General features: G+C 42.1%; 2 protein-coding genes across 2 annotated transcripts in view; both read right to left on the reverse strand.

Moving 5' to 3' along the window:
• Window positions 1–1,539: 1,539 nt before the first annotated feature.
• Window positions 1,540–7,377, reverse strand: mchr2 (melanin concentrating hormone receptor 2; the record flags this gene model as incomplete). The annotated part of the gene is made up of 5 exons (XM_080767340.1): window positions 1,540–1,858; window positions 2,513–2,632; window positions 3,444–3,638; window positions 5,747–5,956; window positions 7,181–7,377. 5 exons carry the CDS (start codon window positions 7,375–7,377, stop codon window positions 1,540–1,542), a joined length of 1,041 nt encoding a protein of 346 aa, XP_080623466.1.
• Window positions 7,378–9,248: 1,871 nt separating this feature from the next.
• me1 (malic enzyme 1, NADP(+)-dependent, cytosolic) overlaps window positions 9,249–26,388 on the reverse strand; it is a 99,848-nt gene continuing 82,708 nt past the window's right edge. The window contains exons 8-15 of the mRNA XM_080768057.1: window positions 21,268–21,377; window positions 19,826–19,923; window positions 18,443–18,556; window positions 15,862–15,967; window positions 15,599–15,741; window positions 14,083–14,256; window positions 10,281–10,379; window positions 9,249–9,817 (exon numbers count right to left, since the gene is read on the reverse strand). Of these exons, the coding sequence (XP_080624183.1) occupies window positions 9,650–9,817; window positions 10,281–10,379; window positions 14,083–14,256; window positions 15,599–15,741; window positions 15,862–15,967; window positions 18,443–18,556; window positions 19,826–19,923; window positions 21,268–21,377 (1,012 nt within the window). The 3' untranslated portion in view covers window positions 9,249–9,649. The remainder of the gene's footprint in view (window positions 9,818–10,280; window positions 10,380–14,082; window positions 14,257–15,598; window positions 15,742–15,861; window positions 15,968–18,442; window positions 18,557–19,825; window positions 19,924–21,267; window positions 21,378–26,388) is intronic.

Raw genomic sequence — 26,388 nt, forward strand, 5'->3', positions numbered from 1 at the left:
CTGCCCTCACACATAGAAAGACTAGAACCAAGATGGGTGGTTTAAATTAATCTAATCTTGAAAGTGAAATACCCCTTAATTGCTGTATGTATTTTATCTTGTTTCCCCATGAGATGTCTGGATGACACTGCATGGATCCAAACACAGCAGCACACAGGAAGCTCTCTCTGTCCCGACTCGGACAACAGAAAGACGACACATCATTCAGAGAAACGGTGGCATCTTCCTCACCCAGATGCCTGGAAACACGTTGTGCAGAGTCTGAGAGGGTCACGCGCTGCATGGAGTGATGGGGTTTCTATAGCAATAACATACAGTGGAATCAGCAGGAGCGGAGCACTGGAGACAGTGTTGAATGTTACAGTAGGAAGACAAAGTTAGAGGTTACGACAAAAAAAGTTTAGAAGCTTAGATTTTTACTGATGGCATATAGATACATTCTTATAAATTACACATGTAGGCCTATACTGTTTTATTTAATCACAATTATTAAATAGACTATATGTACAAAATGTATAGAAATATGTAATGTTTAAGTTTGTATACTACAAAGTCTGTATTCTGCAAAACATGTAGACCTAAGCAATTTGGCCAGGGATATCTTAAGATTTTATTTAACTGTACATACAAATAGCAAATGCATGCATATAGTGAAAGTATGAATAGTAAAGTATATTATATATTTTTTACATCTTTTTTTGGTCAAAAATAAGTTGCTACTCAAAAGAAAAAGAAAAAGTGAATGCAATGTTAATGAAGATTATCAGCACATGCTGTAAAGGTATTACAGAAATTCAAGTCATGCTGGTTACTATATTCAAGTGTAAGGGTTATGATGATTTTGGTTACATTCATGTTTCAGTAATGACTGTCTGTGTCGGTGAGATTGCCAACCTATCTTGGCAAGTTTTGGAACTGTAGCTTTTATGGTTTCTGAGACCCATGATGCTTTTTAACTGAGAAGAAGGAAATATAATGCCATGTTAACACCGGCAGAAGCTGGAAAAATAAAGCAAGCAAAAATATTTTGAAGCAGCTTCTTGCTTCTAGCTTCCTTGGTGTGAATGAAGCTTACGCTTCTAAAAACGTCACTATCCCAGCACAAACAGATCATTTCTGCATTTTGCAACTCAGACAATGGTTATGATGAATAGCTAGAAAGGTGAAATAATGGGTCGCAAGCCACGAGGAATCCGCAGGACATTACAGTATACTGTCCAATCAGATAAAAGGACAGAAATGTGGCTTTTGGGGTTACAGAAAAGGTTACAAAAAAACATCCATTGAACTCAATGAACAAAAAAAGTTAACATAAACTCAGCTGGCATAAGAATTATCTGACCTAGAACAAGTGTGTTGCCTACAGCAACTAAACTAATTATAACAATACATCAAACTTATAGAGCACTGTTCTAGATACTCAAAAACACAATGATATCAGTGGGTGAGGTACAGAAATGGCCTTGATGACAGTCATTAATGTTCCTGTCCTATGTTACGAACCTATAGTTAACCTTCCTAGCTGAAGAAGTACACAGATTATCCGAAACTGGAGTGCGCAGTGGGGACCTGGAGGCTGGCGCCGCTACCCCCCGGATAGTTCTTGCATCTGGTGAGCCTGCGGCGGAAGTGACCGCTCAGCAGGATGTAGATGAAGGGGTTGATGCTGCTCGCGGCGTAGCTGAGGCAGACGGACAGGTAGTAGAAGGTGTGGTAGGCCATCGTGGGCCGGCGGACGGTCAGGTTGACCAGCTGCAGGGCGTGGTAAGGGCCGACGCTCACCAGGAACACCGCCACCAACACCAGCACCATCTTGGTGAGGCGGATGGCGTGCACGCGGGGCAGCTTGGTGCTGTAACTGGAGAGAGTTGAGAGTTGTCTCTTCTGAACACGGAAGCACTTCTTTGATAATGTGACAGCTCAATGGGAGGAACTTCTCTTGGCATTTGGAGCGGGGACAAGCTCAACACTAACGCATAAAGATCATCATAAGATCAACGTAAAATTATGATTCTTATCATAGCACTGTGCTATGATAAGAATCATAACTGAACAATGAACAAACTTGTTATACTTGTCATTTTAGTTTTTAGAACAACGGGTTAGTGCCACATCCTGAGCAAGGCCCAAATGAATTCCCGTCAGCCTGAATCTGAAACTGAGCCGTATAGCATAATTATGCAAACAGATCCAGAAACCGTGAAATACATTTCACAGCACGGTTCACTGAGATCTTGACATCTTGTAATCGATTTTGAGCATTTTGAGACTCTAAGATCAGAAGGTGACTGATAAGACATACTGTAGAGCTCATTTTGAATAGTTAAAATAGCCAATCTAAAGCTCACAACGTGTCCATGTAGAGTGGCAATTTTAACTATTCAAAAATGTTTTACAAAATAGTAAAAGAAAAGATATATATATATATATATATATATATATATATCTTATAATTATTATAATTACAGTGCATGAGGATAGTACAGCCATAGCAGAGATCTGATAGTCTCACCGTCGTGCCTGCTTGTTCCTCAGGTACATTCTCCAAGTATAGACGAGGATGAGGATGTAGCAGGTAAGGATGAGTGGCAGAGGCAGGAAGAAAGATGTGATAGTTTGATAGATTGTATACCTGGAGGAGACAGGGGGTGGTGCAGTCATTATCGGACAGACAGAGCTAGCTCATTTAGAATTGTTTAACAGAAATCCGGAACATTTGGGTTCTGAGTGGTGAGGCTATATGTATGACAGGTGTTTTCTGTTAGAATGGACATAGATTATTTTTCTTTTATCCCACGATTTCTTAACCCATTTTTCACCCGGTGCCAATTGCCAAAGATGTAAACCTGGCCACGTAACGATGCACCCCTCATTCATCAGTACTGGATGTGTCCGCTATTACAACCATTTTGGGATATTTTACAGCAAAATATAGACCCAGACCCCCTACTTCTAGCCTCTCAGCCTTATGCAGCACATCAGAGTGACAAAACAAAAGGAAATCTTTCCTTACTGTATATGACAAAAATAAATGCATACTACATAATAATAATAATAATAATGATAATTTACCCTGTAATTTAAAGTACATCTGAACGAATATGGGTTCAAGGTTCAAGGTTTCTTTATTTTGTCTCCCAAGGAAGAAATGTGTCTTTGTCTGCAAGACAACAAAGGCACACAGTGACCCGTACAACATTTAAAAACCACACACCAACATACCTAGTGCAAAAGAAAAGAAGAACATCACCTCATAACCTTCGAGCCCTACCCTGTCTGCCCTCTGCAAGGACACTGCTTGAGGAGTGTGATTGACAGAGGGACAAAGGAATGCTTGTACCTATTGTATTTGCACGCATAGACCTCGTATCTCCTACCACATGCACATGATACGTATGACCTCCTCTAAGTTTCAATAACATCTCAGTTGCGTCATGCCTCACCACAAAACAGCACTGGGAGAGACCAGGTCTATGGTGCAGCTCTCCAGGCCATCGGGGAAGCGGATCACTTTAGAGTGGATCCAGGAAGGTAGGACCAGGACAACAGAGATCACCCACACAAACACGTTGATCCCAATGGTCTTGGACTTGGTTCTGAGAGCCATCAGACGGAAGGGATGTACCACTGCCAGATACCTGAGAGAGAGAGAGAGAGAGAGAGAGAGAGAGAGAGAGAGAGAGCAAGTTAATAAAACAAAAAGCTGAAGAAAAAGATTATTGGCAGTGTAGTATCTGAACCAGACCAAGACACAGGAGCCATACCAACCCATTTGACTTTCACAGCAGAATCAAGTTTTGGTTGGTACGTGGGGGAAGAGGGGGGGGGGGGGGGTTGCAGCATTAATCAAAACATAAATTGTCTTTACTTTCTTTCAGGTTCGACGTCTTCCAGGAGGTCATCTGGGTAAGTATATAGGGTTTTTATGGGTTTCACATCCATCCAACAGGAGATACGTAGGTGAGTGGGGGCAGAAAAAGCACTTTGAATTGTTTACATCAGAGTCCTACATTTTAACATTTCAACCGAATCAGATTAGAAGAATATTCATTGAGTGCTGTCTGTTTTCTTGTCCTCTTGGCCTGTTGATACATATGTTTTTGTGTTTTTTGTCTGAAGAGTTTCTAGAGAAAAGTCCTTGTGCACAGACTGCACACCTACAAGGACAGGTGCGTCGGAGCCTGGCTCAGCCTGCAAACAAATGCAAATCACAAGAAAAAAAAGAGCACACTGTCTTCACTTCACTTCACTTCACGCAGCAGCAGTTTATTCAGCTGAATGACAACATTTCCGTCTAAACGACCTTCATTCAGGTCCAGGTATCAAGAGTTCAAATTTAATTGACTCATCATTGTTACTGTAGATTAAAAAAAAAGTAAATTTGTATGGCTGTCACGTATAATCAAATTGCCCTTTCACCTACATGTTTGTGCTAACTTAATCTAATCAAACTGGAAATAATTGTCAATGACGATCATGACGTAGCAGAGTGGCTCACAACCTCAAAAGTCTAGTCTAGGCTTTCCATGTGGGAGACCCTGGTTCGATTATCTACACTAGAATATGCTTGAGCCACACATCCAAGTTTTTGCCGGGTCAAACAAGGACTGACGTGACGTCGATCCCCTTCCCCTGTTCGCTCATACTAGGACATGAGGTATGTGTAGGAGGAATAGCGCCTCGTTATCTGCTGTCCCGTGAACACTCCTGTGTTCATTTTGTACCCAAACGTGTGATGATCAAATCAATGTCTTGCGGCATATCTGCTGTTGCAGACTGCATCTGGCACTTCAGTGTAGAATTTTACCAATGACTATGTAATATTGTAAGTAGCAGTAGCTCCAGAGATAATGTATAATTATGCTGGTCACTTCTGTGTATAGCTCAGAGAAAACTTCTCGATTGAATTATCAGAGTGACAAAACAACATATTTTAGCCTTATTATTATTATTATTACAGTCTTAAGGCGCCGCTATGGCGAGTGTACAGTAGCTGTTTGTTGTGTTGACTATGTGCTTATCCCAGCTACAGACTAAGATGTCCCTTCTCGCTTGCCATCTCTCGCGAGAACCAGTAGAAGCTATATGTGAGGGCCTGATCACCCTCATAGGCAAAGCCGGTCATGTGACGCACTGAAGGCCTCAGTGCATCTGCTATAAAAGACAGTCTTTGCCTGGACTCCGACGAGACAACATCGCTTATCCTACTCCAGCTATTCGTTACTATCTTTTGTTAGTTAACTTTGCTTGTACCTTTTTGTTTAGTTGTAGCTCCCTTCTGGAAGGACGTTAGGCTTAAGTTGTGGGTTAAAGTTGTGGGTTAACCCTTTGTTATTGGTTACGGTTTCGGTTAAGTTACAGTTTACCACTGTAAGTGCTTGTCAACAGTTTGCCCTGCCCTAATATCTTTCTCTATAACCGATACTGCTTATTAGTTACTCTTATTATAAATGATAGCCAATGTACTAAAGTCGATTAACTTCCATCACGTATTTATTGAGCCATTTGTACTGGAACAACTACTTTTGTAACTCCGTAAGCTCTTTCTACAAGTGCAAGTAAAAGCAAGAGTCAAGATTATTTCTATCTCACAGGTTTTCATACTCTTGTATAGGCTATAATATGTTTGAGCCAGAAAACCCCAGACTGCTTAAAATCTACTGAATCTTAAAAAGTTCAGGTCTTTTGGGTGCAATTGAACCAGAGGGAGCACTGGTGGTGTTGTAGGAAGTGGAAAGGCACAGACCTGTCCAGACTGATGGTGGTCATCACAGCAGCACAGGCCACCTGGTTACAGCTGTCCAGAGAGTTAATGACAGTACATAGTGTGCTGCCAAACACCCAGTGTCCACCACGCGCCCACTGGTGGATGAGGAAGGGCATGACGGTCACATGAACCACATCTGCCACGGCCAGGTTACAGATGTACACATCAGGCACTGTCTTCTTTGTTGTCCTGGAAGGGATAAAGAAAACACTATAAAGATCACAGATTACTAATGAATGATTTAATGCACATTTTAATAATATCTGGGCGACTGTGGCTCAGGAGGTAGAGTAGGTCGTCCGTGGGTCGGTGGTTCGAATCCCGGCTCCTCCTGTCTACATGTCCTTGAGCAAGACACTGAAGTACCCCAAATTGCTCCCGATATGCTGGTTGGTACTGATGTATATAATATACCATACAGAGGAGGAATGTGCACGCAGCAGACGAAGTGAAGTTCCATGGTGTTTATTCAAACGGAGTACAGCATACACAGCAACAGACTCACGCCAGCCAGGCAGAGTGCATGGCTAACTCCTCCACAGGCTCACGCCTCGACTGACTAAAATGATAACATTGTAGGCCACCTTTTAAACACTCCACATTTGGTCAAAGGGATCGACATGGTGCATATCTATTAGTAGCAAAGTCCTTGATCAACTCAGGTCAACAGACCCCTAGTCTGTTGCTGTGTATGCTGTACTCCGTTTGAATAAACACCATGGAACTTCACTTCGTCTGCTGCGTGCACATTCCTCCTCTGTATGGTATATTATATACATCAGTACCTTTCATGGCTTCTGCCGCAATCGGTGTATGAATGTGTGTGTGAATGGGTGAATGTAATGCACCTTGGATAAACTATATAAATACACCATTTACAACAACATATTGCTCTTCATGCAATCCATCTGCAGCTTAATTCTCTACCATATCCAAAAATATTGGATTGGATAAATTGTTGGATATTTTCCAGACATATTTAAATATTTGATAGTAACGTCTATTTTATTTTGTATTACTTCAAAACAATAACTTCCCGGCCCCCCTGCAATGACCATGAGGACCCCCTGGGGGTCACGCATCCCCTGTTGAATACCTATGGTGTATGTAGATGGAAAACAAGGGTCCTAGAATAGAGCCATGGAGAGTGGAATTCCCTATGGACAGTGACACCCTTTGAAGATGGTAGCCTATACATTTAATTGCTAAAGAATGTAAAGAATGCAAGACTCCACAGATCTTTACTGGGACTCGAGTTAATCTGTGTGATCATAAGTCCGAACTTGAAAACCTCAGTATGCAATCAAGTATTCAATAAAAAAAGATGAATAAAAAAGTATGTTGATGTGCAAAAGTTCATGGTCAGATGATTTGGGGCTTTTATATAATTCAGTTCAACTCAGTGAAGCTTACCTCAGGATTGTCACTATGACAAGAATGTTCCCAATGAGTCCTGTAGAGCAGAGAAATCCAATTAAAGCAGGAAGGATGGTGGTTTCCGTAAAAGACACAAAATCAAAGTAGTCAGAGGAATTTCTGTCATCACTCCAGGTCCAGGATACGTTCGGAAACAAAGAACGGTTTGAAGGTGATGCCATCGTCTCGTTCATGTTGCCAGGAGTAAAAGTAAAGTGGTTCATGGCACACACACACACACAAAATATCCTTCTCCAGTCCTCATTGCAAACATCCGACTGCATCAACTCCTGTAGAAACTGTTGCACCTGCAGCAGTGAAGCGTACTGGTGGCTCAAGCAAGCAAGCAAGCAAGCGCACACACACACACACACACACACACACACACACACACACACACACACAGGCTACACATCCATTGAAATAAAAGCACATCTGTCATGTCCCGGATTTCAATCACATACTGTAACTAATACTGTACTCCTACAAATGCAAACTATAGTCATCACTACTTTGTACATTTACTGTACATCAGTCACTGATTTAGAAATATATACGTGATTACCACCGGATGAGGAGATCGTAAACAATGTAAAATGTACATACTGTACAAAATGATTATGTATGCACAAAACACCATAAATATAATTTTGAAGGTACCCTCCCTTTGAGTGCAATGTTCAATGAGAAAAACAAAATCAATGTGTTTCTTTCACATAACATTCCAGAATCCCTATTGGAATATGATGGAACAAACCAATACTCGACACTGCATCAAAATTGTATTCAACTCTGTGCTGGTTGCTTGGTAGCACAGATCAATAGCACAGGTCAATACTTTTACATACGATTCAGGCATAAATCATCTCATCTCATTTTTCTTTTACTGACAAGAAGCCAGAGACAACAGCAGTGCTATAATAGTCCTTCTATCCCTCTCCAAATATGCGCTGCATTAACGGTTATGCAACTTTCAAGATGGAGATTTCCTGTGGTTTCTGTCATAAACCTTGTTGTTACCGATGCAGCCTTCCAATGACGGCAGCCCTTATTGCTAATAACCCGTGTCAACATCACGGCCATGGTCAATATCACTCACATCCTCCTCACTGGTGGGACTGGAGTCAAAGACACACATGCTACTAGGCAGCAGCACTGCACCTAACCTAACCATCCAAGCCTCTATTAATATCTAACAAACACTCAAGCAAGTACAACATGTTGCGTTTGTCCCAAAAGGGTTAAACCTTGATTCTTGCAACCAGGCGAGAGTGATGTCTCTGGCATTCTTAAACATTATTTTCCCATACAGTATATGTTCTGTTTCGCGCTGACACCTGATAACGGCAAGCTATATCAACATTGTAATATAAGAGGAATATGAGAGGGGACTGCATGCGTCACAATTTAATAGTGTGTGCATGGAGGATATTTACTAAGGCGGATCTATAGTTTACCAAGTCATTATAGAAGCCTGTTATGGCCCCCTCGTATCAAAGTAGCTAACATATGTTCTGCAAACGTGCTGTGCTCTATTGGATGGAATCCCAGACCTTTATAACCGTACTGTGTACACACGTTTATACCGGCTGAACAAACACATGTAGGCCACTACGAAAACACATTGTAAACATCAATCAAAACTTGTTTTATTTGACAGTGTTTGGTGTTGTCTTTTAGCTGACACAATCATAACGATAATTCCCTTTTACAGAACAATTAAAAGGTAACCTGTGAATTTTCTCTAAATATATCATTGTAAAATGAATTGTGCGTACAACAGAATTGGCTCTACATTCTATTGCCATGATAAGCTATACTCTTTAGATTTAGCTTACCGCTCTATTCGATATTACGAGGGACGGTTGTAGGAACTTGAGCCCGAGAACTCCTAAAAAGGCCAAATTGAAAGCATTAAACCGATCAAAGATTTTACACAGTAAAATCTGCAGCGTTAATTTAACTGTTAAACATTTTAATTTTAAAATGGGAAAAGGGAACAAGTGAATTGTTCCCTTTGAGAGTTAAATTAACACTCTATGGCGGTGGCAGTGACTCAGGTTAGATCCCAGGCTCCCCTGGGTCAGTGTCCAAGTGTCCTTGAGCAAGACACTGGAACCCCTTTTGCTTTCTCTGAGCAAGTTGGTGCCTTGTATGGTTTGTTTGTGTGAATGTTTGCGCACTGTAAAGCGATTTGGATGAAGGTGCTATTATTTAAATGCACTATTTCATTCTATTTTATGACTTTAAACACTAGTGCATTTCTTTGCCGAGTAGCATCAACATGTGTCACCACAGCCAATTTCACAGCGACATATTGATGAGAAAATTCTACACGTGTCCTCTTAAAAAAACGTTGACATCGCTGCAGTTGATGATATTGCACTTCAGTAGTTAGCCTTGTTCTCTCTTCTTCTTCTTCTGGCGGCCTCCCTGGGCATCTATCTGTCTCTCTGTCCACTTGACCTACAGTTTGCAACTCTGGATGGTCATGGTGTCCGCTGGCCAACGATAGGCGTCCACTGCAAACTCATCATAGTCCGTGCTGTAGATGAGGGAGCGGACAAACGCCTGCTTGTCAGCCGGCTCCGGTTGAAGCGTCGCCATGTTGTGTTTGTACGCATACTCGACGATCTACGAGAAACACACAGTTTTACAAAGGAGGCTTTGTACCTCCAAAGGTACCTACAAATTCTGTACATTCTGCTTACCAAGTTTCCAAAGAATAATAGCTAAAGTTTTTAAAACCACCACGCTCCAACCTGCGTTATCCTAAACTGTTGAACTTTTTCTTTTTAAAGTGTTGCGGTTAGAAAGAATAAATCCTTTTGCCTGGTTTTATGTTCCATTAAATGTGAAGCATGTGAGAAAGGTTGGCTAGCCGAAGGCGTTTTGTGTGATTCAAGCCACAATGGAACCAAAGGTCTGCCCTTTTATATATTCTCTTTATTCGGGATGTGCAAAAATCTATTATTTTATTCACCCATTTCTTTGAGAAAGACACACAAAGCACTGGCAGAATGGTACACCATTCTGACAGTGCTTTGTGTGTGCTGACACCTGACATCCAATTATATCCGGTGACGGAGGATCTCACCTTGACGGCCAGTTTTAAGGACACATCCCTGATGGTGTTGAGAGGAGGGTACAATCTTCCCTCTGCCAGGTCCTTGTCCGTCACCAAATCAGCAATGGTCTGGTGGAAAACCAGAAAGGCTCAGGACATACAGTACAGTACAGTACAGGAGGCGCTACGGCACATCATACCAGGCAGGCACAGTACACAATCATGTGTGTGCATTGACATGAATACTGTTTCAACTATGGTTGTATTTTTGTTATATTTGTAGACTGGGGTGAGGGGGGGGTCAGGTCAGGTATTGGTGTGTGTTTGTGTGCCAGCGGCCAAGGGGTATAGTTTGGAAACCGGAAACATCCTAGTTCGATCCCGGACTTTCAATAGAACATATATTTAGAAAAGGCTTTAGGTGGTGACAACGATGGGGCCTTTTTGCCCCATCGTTGGCAACAGTGGAGAGAGACTGGAAGTCATAGGCAGAGAGAGACCAGGAATTAGGGGACTAGGAACCAAACCACTGACATGTTGAATTATAGGTGACACATTGCTTTAAAGATACATTTAGTGATTTCACTTAATTAAAAGGGAGTTAATGCTCCCTACTATACCATATAAGGAGTTCCTCCCTGTCCCCAGTTATCCCCTGGGGTAAAAAAACAACAACGTAGGTTTCGTTTTTGGCTAGGGTTAGCCAGACTTCATCCAATCAGGATGAAGGCTGGCTTTCTCCAATCATGATCGAGTGGGGGCGGGCCTTGGTGCACGTGCTGTTGGCCTGTTGCGAGTCCCCGCATTGTAAAGCGTGTGTGTGCATGTGCACATCTTGTTACCGGGGCGGACCGTTTTTCTTTTTCTCTCCAAATCACCCAAATCATTGAATGCTCCATTAACCTGAAGCTTTAAATTGACAGTGGTTGGGATGATTGCAAAAACATACTATATTAACAGAGCAAGCAAGCATAACAAATAAAACCAATAAATATTCTTCCATTTCCGTCCCTGACATTCTGAAGAAGTTGATTTCATTATCAGATGTTCCCCCCAAACCACTCTAAAAGTTGAAAAGTAGTTATTTCTTGCTTCCGTTCGAACACCATTGCTCTATTCATCATGCCTTTTCTCTGCAGCGTTTGTTCTGACCTTGGTTTGGCTTTACAGTACAGTATGTACACTACGACTTTGGCATGTCTGCCATGCCTTTGTTCTGACCTGTTCTGTGTTCACCTTTATGTCTGCCATGCCTTTGTTCTGACCCGTTATGTGTTCAATACATACACACAATTCCTTTACATGTTTAAGTCTTCTAATTGGGGAGTAATGCATGGGCTGAATGTCAGATTGATTATGTCATATGAGTGAGTGTTATGCAAACAATCTTTACTTAAGTAGAAAGTATCAAGTCCGGAATTCAAGTAAAAGTAAAACAAGTAAGAGTATAAAAGTATTGGCATCAAAACGTATGAGAAAACGTGTGAGATTGTAAATCTAAACGAATTAGAAATTAAAACTGAGGCTCAGCTTCATCGTGCAGGATTAGTGAAAGGTGTCAAAGTGTGTGTACATGCGCAAGAGTGCACAAGAAAGAACCACAAGGCTAACAGCATTGCACTTGTTAAATCTGAGGGTTCAAAGTGATTCTGCAAGGCCCACGTCATTCATTTGTCTCTCGTACGGTAAGGTCACATCACAGTGGGAGGCCAATCTTACAGCAATGTGAGATTAATGTAGGCGAGCCTCGCATTCAATCAAATCACACAAGTTCACAGATGAGAAGGGAAGATTAAAGGCTTGTTTCAATCGATGCAATCAAACAGTCACTGGTCTCGTGGGACTAGTCTGTGACGTAGATGGTCTGAAGTTAAGAAAGGTGCAATTTGGGGAAATTGCAAGTGTGGTTGCACATACGATGGAAGGAAAGGAAAACGCTGGGAGAAATAGCCCTCATGGATGCCGTGCGACGTGTGATTCAAATTAGGTGCTGATCGGATCCTGTGTTTGTGATATAAGGTGTCTTGTTTTTATGAAATAGGCCACTCCCACAAATTCTGCAAGCCAATAACATGTCACATAACTGGTTTTGCATCAAACGGTTACATTTGTGGCAATGAGAATGTTATGTTATATTGGTCTTTGTCTATATATTAAAATAGACAATCTTTGGATATGTATAATATGGATGTATGTATATAAGTATATATATGGGTCTTGAAGAGCAGCTTAACTGGCACAGAATCCAGCAAGTAATTTCAGTTATAGAGGGGTGGGAGTTTATACGTTTTTACTTCTTCTCACTCCTTTTCGGATATGCTTAGATTTATTTCTTTATTATTTATTTTCCTTTTATTAATTTTTCTTGCTATTTTTTGTTTTTTGTTACTAATTTTTTTTTGTTTTCCTGGTGAAATGCAAGGAATTGTTTCTGTATATTGGCATATTCGAAATAAACATGACAAACAAACAAACAAACAAACCCCCTACGGGTAAAAGAGGAAATGCTTTTGGATATTCGTTAAGTACACGTCTACACGACCCTCTGCATGTAATTCAAATTTGGGGTTCATTGGATTACATTCTTTTGTTAAATAGGCTCCTCCCACTAAGCCGATTATGGTCAAACGATATGGACTATCAAAATACTACATGTACTGTATTTTCATTGCAAGGGTCCAGAGATCATCCATTTTTGTGAGATTTGGACAAATCTATAGGAGGAGAAGCAAAAAGTGTGTTGTGTTTGAAGAATTTTTTAAATGGTGGAAAATCTATACAGATGCAAATATGGGGAGTTGGGTCATGGCCCAAGGAATCCAGGGAAACCTTTTTTTTATTATAAAAACGTAATGTGGACTGTTATATCGTCAGCTTCATGGTCATCTTCGAGTGAGTGCCGCCAAAACTGTGGTAGTAGTAGTAGTAGTAGTAGTAGTAGTAGAGGGACAAAATAAAGTTGATCTATAGTAAAGAAATGAAGTCACCCAAGCACTATAGTGTTGCCCTTAAGGGCAACCACACTAATGAAGTAAACAAAGGGCAAGGAGGTAGGTCCGTTGAGACGAAACGCGCGAGGAAAGCGCAAAGCAATGTTTCTGAGTTCTGGAGGGGAGAGTGATACAAACAAAGTGCAGACCACAGGCGGTAAAAGCCGGAAGATCAACCATGACCCTCAACACACGTGCACCACAAGGCTGCGTACTGAGTCCACTACTGTACTCTCTGTACACACAGAGTACCACCCAGGAATCGAATTCCATGGTGAAGTTTGCAGATGACACGGCTGTGATTGGCCTGATTTCAGAGGGGAATGAGTCCCCCTTACCTGGAGGAGGTGGAGAGACTGACTCACTGGTGTCAGGAGAACAGTCTCCTCCTGAACACCAGGTTAAAGGGCAACAAGAACTACGCCCCCCTTAACATCAGTGGGCCATTTGGATTTTAAATGACGACATGGACCTTGGGAGACGACAGGGATCGGGTCACCCCCCCCACGCACTTGAGAAGGGCAGTTGAGTACACATACAACCCCTCCCTTCACAAGGACATGATTTACACATGGACATGACGCATACCTCTATGGACATTATTATTGTTTTTAGGGTTGGAAGTGCTTTAAATGGTAGATTTTGTTTTTAGCTTTTAGTCCACTTGTCCTGTTTTACTGCTCACTTCTGAGGGGTTGACCGACGTACATTTCACTGCATTTTAAAGATATTACTTTTTTAAATATGTATGTGACAAATAAAGATTGATTGATTGATTGATGTGGAGATATCGTTGGGTTTAAAAAAAGGCCCCAAATGATTCAAACATAGAGGCAGGGTACCTCTGCTGTGGTGAGGAAGAGTTCGTCACTGATGTGGCGTATGGAGCAGGCCGTGACCCCGAGGCCCACGCCGGGGAACACGTAGGCGTTGTTTCCCTGACCAGGGTAGAACTTCCTCCCGTCTGGAAGCGTCACTGGGTCGAATGGACTGCCACTGGCAAAGATGCCCCGTCCCTACAGAACACATGGAGGGAGTCACACGCGCTACATTAACCCTGCAGGCACATTCTAAAATCACTGGTTCTTATTCTCAATCAAACACATTCAGGATCTTTTTCAAAAATGTTCATAAAAAGCAGATGTACAAGTTGTGAGCTTTGTTATGCTATGCTTGAGAACAGACAGAACAGACCAAATTTGACTGAGAGTCTGCCATCGCGCAAACTCCAGCTTTTCACCAGAGGAGAAACACTTCTCAAAATGAGTTAATAGCACAGGCAGACTCTTCACATACTAGAGCATGTCTGAAATAACAGCTGAAATTGACATGTAAATATGAAATAAATGCTTAAACATGTAGCTAGGTGTAATGTTAGAGTCCACAGAAGTGAACCTTTCAAGCCTGTTTTCTCAACTCGCTGTTTTCTGCAAGACATTACTCTATAAGCCATATCTCCAAAACTGTTGGGTCAAACTGAACAACCAATATGTCAATTTGAAGCTATGATTCCCTGCTTTCACAATTTAGTCACTACTGTTCTAAACCAATGTTCTAAATCCTAATTTCTGAAAAACGTACCGGTATGTTGCTAAATATAATATCTAAAATCTAAAATGGCACACATGCTTTCCCTGTTTTAATGGGTTAATAATAACACATTATTATATACAAGTTGCTTGACTTAGTATTTACATATTTCAATTTAACAGACAAGCCCCATCCTATATAAAACCCATTTTAACTTCAAAGCCATTTTAATCATGTTAGATTCTTTGGAAACACCCGTCCTTGGTAAAATGTGTTTTAGCAAAGTTGTACAGAATACATTATGCCTTTGAATGTGTTTAACAAGTTTAATCTAAATCACAGTAGCCTTGTACGAGGAATACAGTAGCCTTTCAAAAGTAGAACATTTTAATATTATATTACATTATAGTGCCATCTTTTGGTTGACTGGGAAAGGTTTAGCTATGTCTGAGTTTGCACATCATAGCTACTAATAAGGACAATATTAATGTATTGTGACATTCTTCTCTATTTATTCCCTAATGTTTACATTACTTGGTATAGAAATACATTTTTTGTTTTTTGTCAATCACCATGACACATCAAAAGTGTGACTTCATTCTCTAAACAGGTTTGAGAAAGATTTGAGGAAAAACTGTAGTTGAGTTTATATTTATCTGTCCCATTGTCATTAACAAATATTATTACACTACAGTTAAAAAAAAACTATTATGCTCTGTTCTTTTAATTGTAATGTTAAATAAAACTCACAGCTAAAACATCTGACTAACAGAGCATATTATCGATACAGCCGAGACAAAGGAACAGAAAACAGTTCAGAGCAAGTACCTCTGTGATGGTATAACACTGTTCTGCTGTGCATTCAGCTTTGCTTGTTGGGTTGCTGAGTGCAAAGATGATTGGCTTTTCATTAAAAGAGGCCATGTCCTTGATAATGTCCTCTGTGAAGGCTCCGGAAATGGCTGCCACGCCTGTAACACAGAACCAATAATACAGTACTTTCAGTTAAAAGGGTGCCTCTCCCGTCTAAAAGCATATACGCAAATGGCCTGAAATGACCCTTCTGAGAATTAAAAAATGCTTGTTTTCACCAATGATGGCTGTGGGTTTAAGTTTCCGCACCACGTCTTCCAGCTTCCTCATCTGCGGATGCTCGTGCGCAAATCTCACCTTCTCGTGAGTCAGGTGGTCTCGTCCCTAAGAGAGCAGGGGGGGGGGGGGGGGGGGGGGTGGAGGTGAAACGAGAGGGGGAAGACGGGAGGGGAGACAGAGGAGTAAGGGGAGTTATGAGGTAAGCAAGAGTAGAATAATGAGTGGATGAACACAGAGAGGTGAGTGAGTGAGACTGAGTGAGTGAGTGAGTGAGTGAGTGAGTGAGTGAATAATAATAATAATAATACATTTTATTTATATGGCGCCTTTCAGGTCACTCAAGGTCGCCTAACAAACAGAAAAGAAATACAATACAATAAAGCAAGTTTAAAATACACACAAAGGCCTGCAGCAGACTTTTACTCAAGGTGAGAGTAAGCTTGTCTGAATAGGTGAGTTTTGAGGTGGGATTTGAAGGTGGGGAGTGAGTCCATGTTTCGAATGTCGGGGGGAAGGCTGTTCCAGAGGCGAGGGGCAGAGCGGCTGAAAGCTCTACCCCCCATGGTGGACAAACGAGCTGGGGGAACAGTGAGGTTGGTGGAGGAGGCAGACCTAAGTGACCGGGTGGGAGTGTTGATATGGATGAGATCAGACAGGTGTGGGGGGGAGAGGTTATGGATGGCATTGAATGTGTTGAGGAGGATCTTGTAATCTATGCGGTATTTGATGGGTAGCATCATGGGTAGTGAGTGGTTACTCCACGTAACTCCACGAGGTAAGACTAAAGACGGATAGAGATAGTTAGTGATGTTTACAGAAAAGGATATTTTATTATCACCCAGAAGACCATTTGAAGACCAGAGATCATTTGTCCCCACATGTATAGGACTTCTGAACAAACAGGCCCGAACTCCGTTATCTGCATAATGTGAAATGTGATAGGAACTATACAGTATGTAGACTATTCTATTTTCCACTCTGTAAATAAGAGCGGTGTTGTGTAGTATTGTCAATGTATTGTGTGATCTAGTGTCTATGTATTGTGTGTTTCAAGATTCAAGATTCACGATTCAAGATTCAATAATTTATTTGCCATGTCAACAAGTTGATAGGAATTTGTCTTGGTTCATACTCAACATATACAGACAACCATAGATACACAAACAAGAAGGACAGTACAATACAAAAACAAAAACCAGCAGCATAGGAAATTACATCCAGTTTTTTAAAGTGCTATATGCATATACTATGAGTTCAGATGTCTAATGGCTACGGGTGCTATCCCTGAAGCGACATGTAGAGCTCTGGATACTTCTATATCTCCTGCCTGATGGGAGGAGATTGAAGAGGTGATGTGCAGGATGGGAGTTGTCTGCAATGATTTTATTTGCCTTAATAGAGTGAGGAAAGTGTAGGGAGGCTGCATCCTATGTTTTTTGATACGCGACGTACTACTCTTTCCAGCTTTGATTTGTCTTGAGGTTGTGTGACCAAACCAGACAAGCATGGAGAAGGTGAGAACACTTTCAATCAGTGTTCAATCAGTGTTTGTGATGTTTGTGTCCTGATGGCTGCTTGGCACACATTGATTTTCCGCAAGAACAAATAAAGTGTCTGTCTGTCTGTCTGTCTGTCTGTCTGTCTGTCTGTCTGTCTGTAGCTTGACAGGTTCCTTGCTGAGGAAAAGCTCAGTCAAATGCAAAGCAACCTTGTACTGTAAATTTAAACTCAACTTTTGACAAAAACTGAGAGATAATCGGAGGGATCTACTACACTACCATCATCTGCAACCATTCTTGTCTCCTGTTTGGCTGTAGGCTGGTTAACAGCTGGTTAACAGCTGGTTAACCCAGTGGAGGATTTGGGTAGATGTGAAATCTGACAATTTACAACAAAACCTTTGTATGTGTTTATGCAGTCTGAGAACCCAAGTAAAAACAGGCACGTTTTTTTGCTCCAGATCCGATTTTCGATTATTTGGTTTTGAGTATCTGCCGATACCGATTTTTCCCGAACAGATATTTTTTTATACCACTTATGCCATATCACAATAGTACAATATCCAAAATCACAGACAGTATCCAGTCTAATATCATGATATGGGTATAATATTGATACTAGGGATGTCCCGATCACGTTTTTTGCTCCCGATCCGATCATTTGAAAATGACGTGATAGGCCCAGATCAGGAGAACCCTAATTATAATATGATTGTATTGTATGTGTTAATCTTTGGTGGCACAACAAAACTAAATCAGAGGGAACAAAATAACAGCCTCTACTCCTGGAAGTCATGCATTTGAATAGTAGTCTTTTATAGACCTACTTTAACAATGGTACACACTAAAACCCTCAGAGGTAATTTATACAAAAACCTACCCAATTTTGAGATGTTTACTGTGTAGAACTGCGTGTGTGTGTGTGTGTGTGTGTGTGTGTGTGTGTGTGTGTGTGTGTGTGTGTGTGTGTATGTGTCTGTCTGTCTGTCTGTCTGTCTGTCTGTGCATGCGTGCGTGCGTGCTTGCGTGCGTGCGTGCGTGCGTGAGTGCAAGACCATGGTCAAAGTCAAGATATAGTTACCTTGACGATGAGACCCTTGGAGTCAACCATCCAAATCTTTTTCAAACACTTTTCTTTCGGAAGTCCCTCCTTTTCCATCGCCATGGTGATCAGTTCAGCAATCCCCATGGCAGCCTGGATGAAAGAAGAGATGAGACAAAGGAGGAGAGGAGAGAGGGAGCGAGAGGGAGCGAGAGAGAGAGAGAGAGAGAGAGCAAGAGAGAGAGAGAGAGAGAAAGAGAGAGAGAGAGCAAGAGAGAGAGATATATATATACAGACAGCAAACATTAATTTATAAAAAAATCTTATTTAATGTCATTTTTGTTAAGCCACGCTTGTATCTTTAGAGTCACATCAATCCTTGCAGAATATTTTGACATGGTTTCAATTACTCATCTAGCATTTATGGCCGTTCATACCAAGATTAAATGTGTAATGGCTGTTGTACACATAGCCATGTGGCCTGGGCCACAGGCTAAACAAATAAACAAAATAGTGCTCCCTATTAGAAGATATTTGTGCCAATGTCGAATTTATGGCCATTTTCCTGTTAAGGGAACTGGCTTTTTTTCTGTTGTTATAAAAGAGTTTATTGTTTAGTCGACTGTGATTCATCGTACTGCTTTAAAGCACAATAAAATTCTGATAGAGGTTTGGGGTGGTGTCGTTACTTTTCATGATGTAACTCCAAATACTGGCGAGATATCTTCAATAGTTGCTCCGCTGAATAATACATTGATGATCCAATATGTATATTCTGCCCGTTGACTCAATTAGATGTACAGTATGTATACAATTACAAAAGCCGGTTCAGCATTTTATTTCTCTGTTTACAGATAAAGGTATTAGACTAGAGCCTACAGTAATTTGGTGATGGAAGCATACCTACCGGATCTTCTTGCTAATTAAAATAAAGTTAAATTAAATGAACATGACCAGGTTTTGTAATTTTATACTGTTTACCAATCCAATTTACCCCTACATTTATTGGTTTGTAACATAATGGCAAAATCCTCTTAATTTGTGTTAATTTGTGTGTCTCAGTAGACGTTCCCACGTAACGTCCGGGTATGATGATGTCACATGCATAATATATACCCCCTATTGAAGATATATAATATTAGGCGTAAGATCAGCTTGCGTTATACTGTATGAACGGTTAATACTGCAACCAAACAACCATAATGTTGTGGTTTCTATAACTGCCTGTACTTCCTGTTCTCCCTCCTGACTGCCTCTGCATTCCTGGCATTTGTCACCATCGTGTCTCAATAAAGAGGAAGTGGGCATTAGCAGATCTCATCCATTAAGACCTATACTGTAACCTTGGTGAATTAACCGACGAGTACGCACTGGGTTGTAATGGATGTGGTGGAGCGTGTTGTGTGTTGTGTTTACACCCACCTCGCCTGCACCTTGAAAAACAATGGTATGGTCAGACATTTTGGTCATGGTGAGGCGGAGAGCAGCCAGGAGCCCGGCGACGGCCACTGCAGCGGTACCTGGGGGAGATTGAGTCATGTACGGTATGCGTCAATCACTATTATCAACAAACATATTGGAACAACCTTGGACTTGCAAATGAAAGAAGACTTCTGGTATGTTTGAAAGTCAGCATGACGCAAGAAGCTTATTGACATATTTATGGATTGCATTTTTACAGCGCTTTTCCAAGTGCTCAAATCGCTTTACAATGGTCCATTCATTCATACATTAGGAGGTGAAGCGGCGAACAGTCGATGCCAGCGTCCTCACTTCCCACATTCCCACACCAATGGTGGCAAACTAGCACCGACCGACTCATTGGAGGCGATGTGGGGTTCAGTGTCTTTGCCCAAGGACACTTTGACATGTGGACAGGAGGAGGAGCCGGGATTCGAACCGCCGACCCACGGATCATTGGACGACCTGCTCTACCTCCTGAGCCACAGCCGCCCCAAATTGACGAAATTTGATGAAAACCCATTATTGACATATTATTCAGGCATGAAAAAGCACATTATATGGTGTGCTGATCGACTTACAGTATGTACGTAAGTGGTAAAAGCACATTGGATGGTTGGCATCTTGGAGATGCCATGGGAGTATGAATGTCTATGTGAATGGGTGTGTGTGTGTGTGAAGACTACAAATGGTCGGAAGATTAGAAAATGATAAATAAATACAGTCCATTTACCATGTAAAGTTACTGTACATGCTGAAAATACATAATGTACAGCAACATTACTGTAAATGAATGTGCACATGCATGCACACACATGGACACAATTATGTATGTCAGTTCTGTCATGTGCATTTCCAAGAAGGTAGGCATTACCAGGCTGTGAAGGTAAAGACCTCTGTCTACTTCCCTTTTGCTAAAGGAAAGTAAGGATGCAAATGGAAATCGAATACTAAGTAAGTTGTGCGTTTTCTAATTCAGACTGCAAGAACTCAACATTAGAAATAACAGATTGTATTTGCAACGTTCCGTGCTCATAACATTGTTTTTGTGGGTGGATTTTCTTTTTTGTTTAAGCCACCTCATCACTATACAGCATTCTTTGATTGCTGGCAGGCTGGTACATTTTAATACGAATTTACAGATAAATAATCAGGGAGAAACAAGCCTTAAATTAGCCTTGTAAAAACTTGTGTATAACTCGCTTCTGTAATGAGGGTTAATTTCAGGGGAAAGGTGTCCAAATAGGCTCCTCCTGCAAAGTGTGGCCTCATTAAGAAGCAATTGGCCCAGAGAAACAAAGTAACTAGGATAGTTATATAAGGTTATAGGTTCCCCAAGTGTGTGTGTGTGTGTGTGTGTGTGTGTGTGTGTGTGTGTGTGTGTGTGTGTGTGTGTTCCTTACCTTGGATGTCATCATTGAACGTGCAGTATTTGTTGCGGTACTTGGTCAGCAGCCGGAAGGCGTTGACATTGGCAAAGTCCTCAAACTGAATGAGACACTCCATTCCATACCTGTTAACAGACACATTTAAATCAGGCCTGATTGACAACTGGATGTGAATACCAGGGGATGCTGAAACAGAGATGGCACCCAGTGGTTCTCAAAGTGGGGGCCATGCAGGGAGTTATTAGACTGTTCTGTCCTGAAGGGGGCAGTCTTCCACTGTGCAAATGAAGCAGATTACAGTAGAGGAGGAGTAGCTCAGAAAACAGAGACCCTTGCGTTGCACTGACTGCTGCATTCATACTTAGTTGTGTGTTGCGGAGTCATGCACCGAAAATAGTGATCTTGCTGATCTTCGGCAAGCAACACGCAACAGTATGAATCTGGTCATATGCATAGTATTACTGTAGGTTTGATGAATATGTATGTAAGGATTTCAAGTTATTTCTGATATTCAAAAACTGAAACTCAGATGGTTCAATACTAAAACCATGAGTATCTTGTAAGCAGAGATGTATAATATGATGATCAATTGATTTGTCTTACTTTCATTCTAATCATTACCTTGTTAGGGTAGGTGTCTTACATTGGAGTGATACATGGACAGCACTTCAGTCAAGTCTCCGAGTCGAAAAATAATCCATTCCTACTGTAAGTAACACATTATTAGACTTTAGAAACCCGGGTTTGGTAGAATGCCATCAGACAAACGGACACCTGTCGGCTGTTTTACTGCAACGAGGGAGGTCGTGCCCTCACAAAGGACCAGATCCATTACATTTACGAATCTGTTGGAAAAGAATACATGGCCCACCCAGTCTCCAAGTAAAACCCAGAGGTGTTCTATTTTTTTTTACAAGATGGAACCAGGACCACCTATCACCTGACACACAATCCAGTAGCACCAAAGCCTTAACCAATAACACCCTTACAAAAACAACAGCAGACCACTGTGACCTTTGTAGTGACAGGGAAAAAAGCATGTTGGTCTTTTTAAGCGATGCTCCATTGGCTGCCTCGCAAAGCTATGAAAACAGAGTCGTATAACCAGCGTGCACCCTTTTATTAAGTCCACCGTAGCAAATAGACAATAGGCATAGAGGTTGAGGTCGACGTGAGCCACTAATGAAAACTCCGGGGCTCACGTTTCAGTGGCCTGCTGGCGAGGGAGGAAATTGAGGACAAGCCAGACAAAACAGCAAAAGAGTGCATGTTTATTAGAGCCACGACACTCACAGACTCTTCAGACTTCACCCAATCTCCTCGCGCTTACTTATTATCGTCCTGCTTTTTTTTAACCGTTTAGATCATTGCTATGTTGCTTACATGTTGACAGATATGCTAAGAAGGCTGTTTAGGAAAGTTTTGATGTCTACTTCCTAACCTAGATATACCTTGTGGCACATACTGTACTTATTTTAAATTTTCTGCGCCCTAATTGCTCGACCACTATCACTACCACGACCACTACCACCATCGTACCTACCCTAGTGTTGTTGGTTGACTAGGGTTAATGGAGCTAGCTTACTACTCCCTACCTTAAGTCCTTCCAGAATAAGAGCGTGTGCTAAAGTAAATAGATGCCTACAAAGTGAAATCCCCCCCCCCCCCCCTTTTTTTTACACTTTCACAGTTAAATTGTAACTAGGATCTTACGGTTTAAATAGTAAAACAGACATGGGAAACAACAGGGACAAGACGGGGAGGTGATGATGCCTTTCAATCCTTTCACAGTATGTGATCATCATTAGCTTTAGTATTGAGGTTTCTGCTCTGTATCAGTGCCTCTGTCTCCTCTCTCTCCCCCCCTCTCTCTCTCTCTCTCTCTCTCTCTCCCTCTCTCTCTCTCTCAGCGGTTTCATCAAGCCCCACCTCATGGAGCACATGGAAAAGATTCCTCCTCTGGACTCTTACTTTGTGTCACTGTGTAATTCTCTAAAGTGGTTTCCCATGCAGTCGGATGCCGACTGCTAAACGCCTCACACATCTCCAGCGGCGTGGAAGACGAGGTTGGGAGGAAGAAGAGGGGCGGGGCGGGTCGAGAGGAGAAACGGGTTCGGTGGCAGTAAAAAGAAAAAAAAACTAAAATGTCCTGATCAAAGAGTGTCATCATTCATGGCTGTCTCAGCGTACAGCTTACAGTATATACACAGTATAAACCAATGCCTCATTCAGCCACCGGCTGTCTGAGCTAATATGGCGGTAGCAAAATGACAGGCAAATGGGTTTTCTATCAAGGCAGAGAGAGAGGCACGCTAAAGTACCACAAGCCCACATGGAGGATAAACAAACAAAAGCCATAAACTTTTCAGTGAGTCACTGGAAGGCAGGGCGACATGCTGCCCTGCCTGCCGGAGCGACACAGGCTGCATGCAGCCCTCTTGTGTGGTTCCGTGCGCCCTCGTTCAACCAGAGAGAGGTCAGCCGAGTTCAGGCAAAACCGAGTCATCTATGTCAACAGTCCAACGAGGTGGCTTTGGACACAGTGGGCACAGTGGCAGAGCATAGATGACATCTATGCTAGATTAGAGGTCTGAAGCTTAGATTGAACACTAGCTATATAGATGATGGAGAAAACCTGTCAGGAACCAAGTTCACATTTAGCATGTCGCTAAATCGTTCTTTTTTTCTGTCACGGCTTTTAATGTGGGATGGAAACGTCAGCGTGGAGGGTATTGAATATAGCATCTGAATATGAAATCTCAGAAAGATCAGAGAGTCCTGAAAAGGATCAGAGAAGTACTAGTTGTGAACATATGCATAAGTAAATGCCTATAAATATTATTAATAGGCCTTTACTGGCTATAAACTACAGTGTGTGTGTGTGTGTGTGTGTGTGTGTGTGTGTGTGTGTGTGTGTGTGTGTGTGTGTGTGTGTGTGTGTGTGTGTGTGTGTGTGGTACTGGATTGGGAGCAAGGTTTTCAGTTTCATAACCAAAGCTTTGGCTGTCGGCCTTTTAGGGAATGCTTGCATGAACTTTATGGATGCGTGCGTGCGTGCACGTGTGTGTGTGTGTGTGTGTGTGTGTGTGTGCATGTGTGTGCATCGCCCAGAACAAAGCTCCTCTTGGAGGTCATGTGTGTTCATAGAGTCCATTCTTCCAGCATCGTGTTGTCTTTCCCCGACGCCCATCTGAATGGAACCCACAATCCCATAATGCATATTTCTGCTAGTTGTTAAACCCCCCCCAGGACACAATGAGGCTTTGGATTTGCTTTCTTTCTTGACAACTAAAGGACAGGACAGAGCTGTGAACCTACATCTAAAGGCTCATACATACTCACAGTTTTAGGTGATAGCTTATCACCTGAAACGGTGATAAGAGTTGAGGCCATCATACTCACGGTGATGTCCTCAAGGATTGGCCCCGCCTCCCTGTGGTTTACCCAACTTCTAGACCAATCAGTGAACGGGGTGATAGCTCCAGAGTGAAAAGACTTGTCTGATAGTAAACACAGAGAGATGGGTCTGTGTCTGCAGTGACACATCACCGTGACTGACGTAATGGTGTAGTTTTCCAACACTTTAAAAACTACACAGCGGTGATAAGCTATCACCAAAAACTGGAGTATGTATGAGCCTTAAGGCACACGAAGCGCATAAGATGAGATTCCTGCCTCACCGACTGAGTCTGAAAGTCTGAAGTGGAGCGAATTAATTCATCTCTAAGAGTGAGAAGGCAGAAAAAAGAAAGGATGAAGCACTCACAGAGAGAGAGAGAGAGAGAGAGAGAGAGAGAGAAAAGGACTGAGAGACAAGGATGGGCGCGAGAAGTGCGGATTGGTAGTTCTCTAAATCAGGTCTCTGTGTGACAATCATCTGATTCATGGCACACAGGGACACGGTGGTGGCTGCTGGAAAAAGAAAGAGAACTCTCTATCCAAGCAGTCGTTGTCTGGCAGCAGCATCACTTCCCTTTTTCCCCCTCCATCCAATATTTTGTCAACAGCAGCAGTAACTGTTCAGACAGATTGGAGACCCAGGAGGAGTGTCCAGCTGGGAAAACACTCCATCCGTCACAGGCATAACGCGAACAGGTTTCCTACACCTGTTGTTGGATGTAATACAGAGACAATATAACGAACTGTGAAATATTTCCGTGGCATGGCCGTTTGATTTTCCCATGGCAGGCAAATGTGGCACAACACGCACCTGATATGGCCTTTGGGTCATGCGTAAACTTGGCGTGCAAAGAGAGAGAGAGAGAGAGAGAGAGAGAGAGAGACAAACGGTACGTGAGGGGACACCTTGCAAAAAGCTAAAATGTGTTCCGTCTTTGACATAGTAACTTTTAATTGAATCCTGGATCGGTGCCTGCATATATAGAGGCACCGATCAAACCTTCCGTTCCGTGGGACTGTTATTTAAATCATCTGAGGGACATGACGAGAACAACATAGAACTCCTTTGTTCTTTATTACTATTCTATTCTGCCCATGATTCATGACTCGCATGGATATTGCCGGAGGAAATAGCTTGCCAGCAAGGGAAAACACTTAGGACCGTCATTTTCAAATAGGGGCACATGGAGAGGTTTATCCATCACTGGCTGACCGGAAAACTGTGCAGCGAGTGTAAATGTGTCTGACATTATTATTTTTTATGTTTGATACTATGAAAAAGAATATGTGAGATGACAGCACCCCCCCCCCCCCCCCCCCCCCACCCATGTGTCAGAGGATGTGCAGTATTGCGTCTGGGCCGGTGCGTGTGATAAGTGTGTGTGTCTACGAGAAATCTAATCTGTCTTTCGCCAAGACAGCGATGAAACCTGAAGCAGGGCCCTGGATCTTGGCGGAAGTCCTTTCGGCTTCCAGTACTGAGAGGGCTATACTAGAAGCAGTGGAGGGAGCATGAAATGATTCTTTTAGCCTTCCCTGCACGCATTCCGAGGAGCCGGCGACCTCCATACAGAAGGGTCGCTGACAAGGGCGTACTGTCCAAACACAGCTGTCTAAGCAGCGGCCATGCACGTATAATGCACGCAGACATGCTTGCAAGCATGTAGCACAGACAAACACCTATGAACACTGCACAACACACACACACGCACACACACACACACACACACACACACA

The sequence above is a fragment of the Protomyctophum bolini genome (genome assembly GCF_963924005.1).
Source record: "Protomyctophum bolini genome assembly, chromosome: 7".
Classification (NCBI taxonomy): domain Eukaryota; kingdom Metazoa; phylum Chordata; class Actinopteri; order Myctophiformes; family Myctophidae; genus Protomyctophum; species Protomyctophum bolini.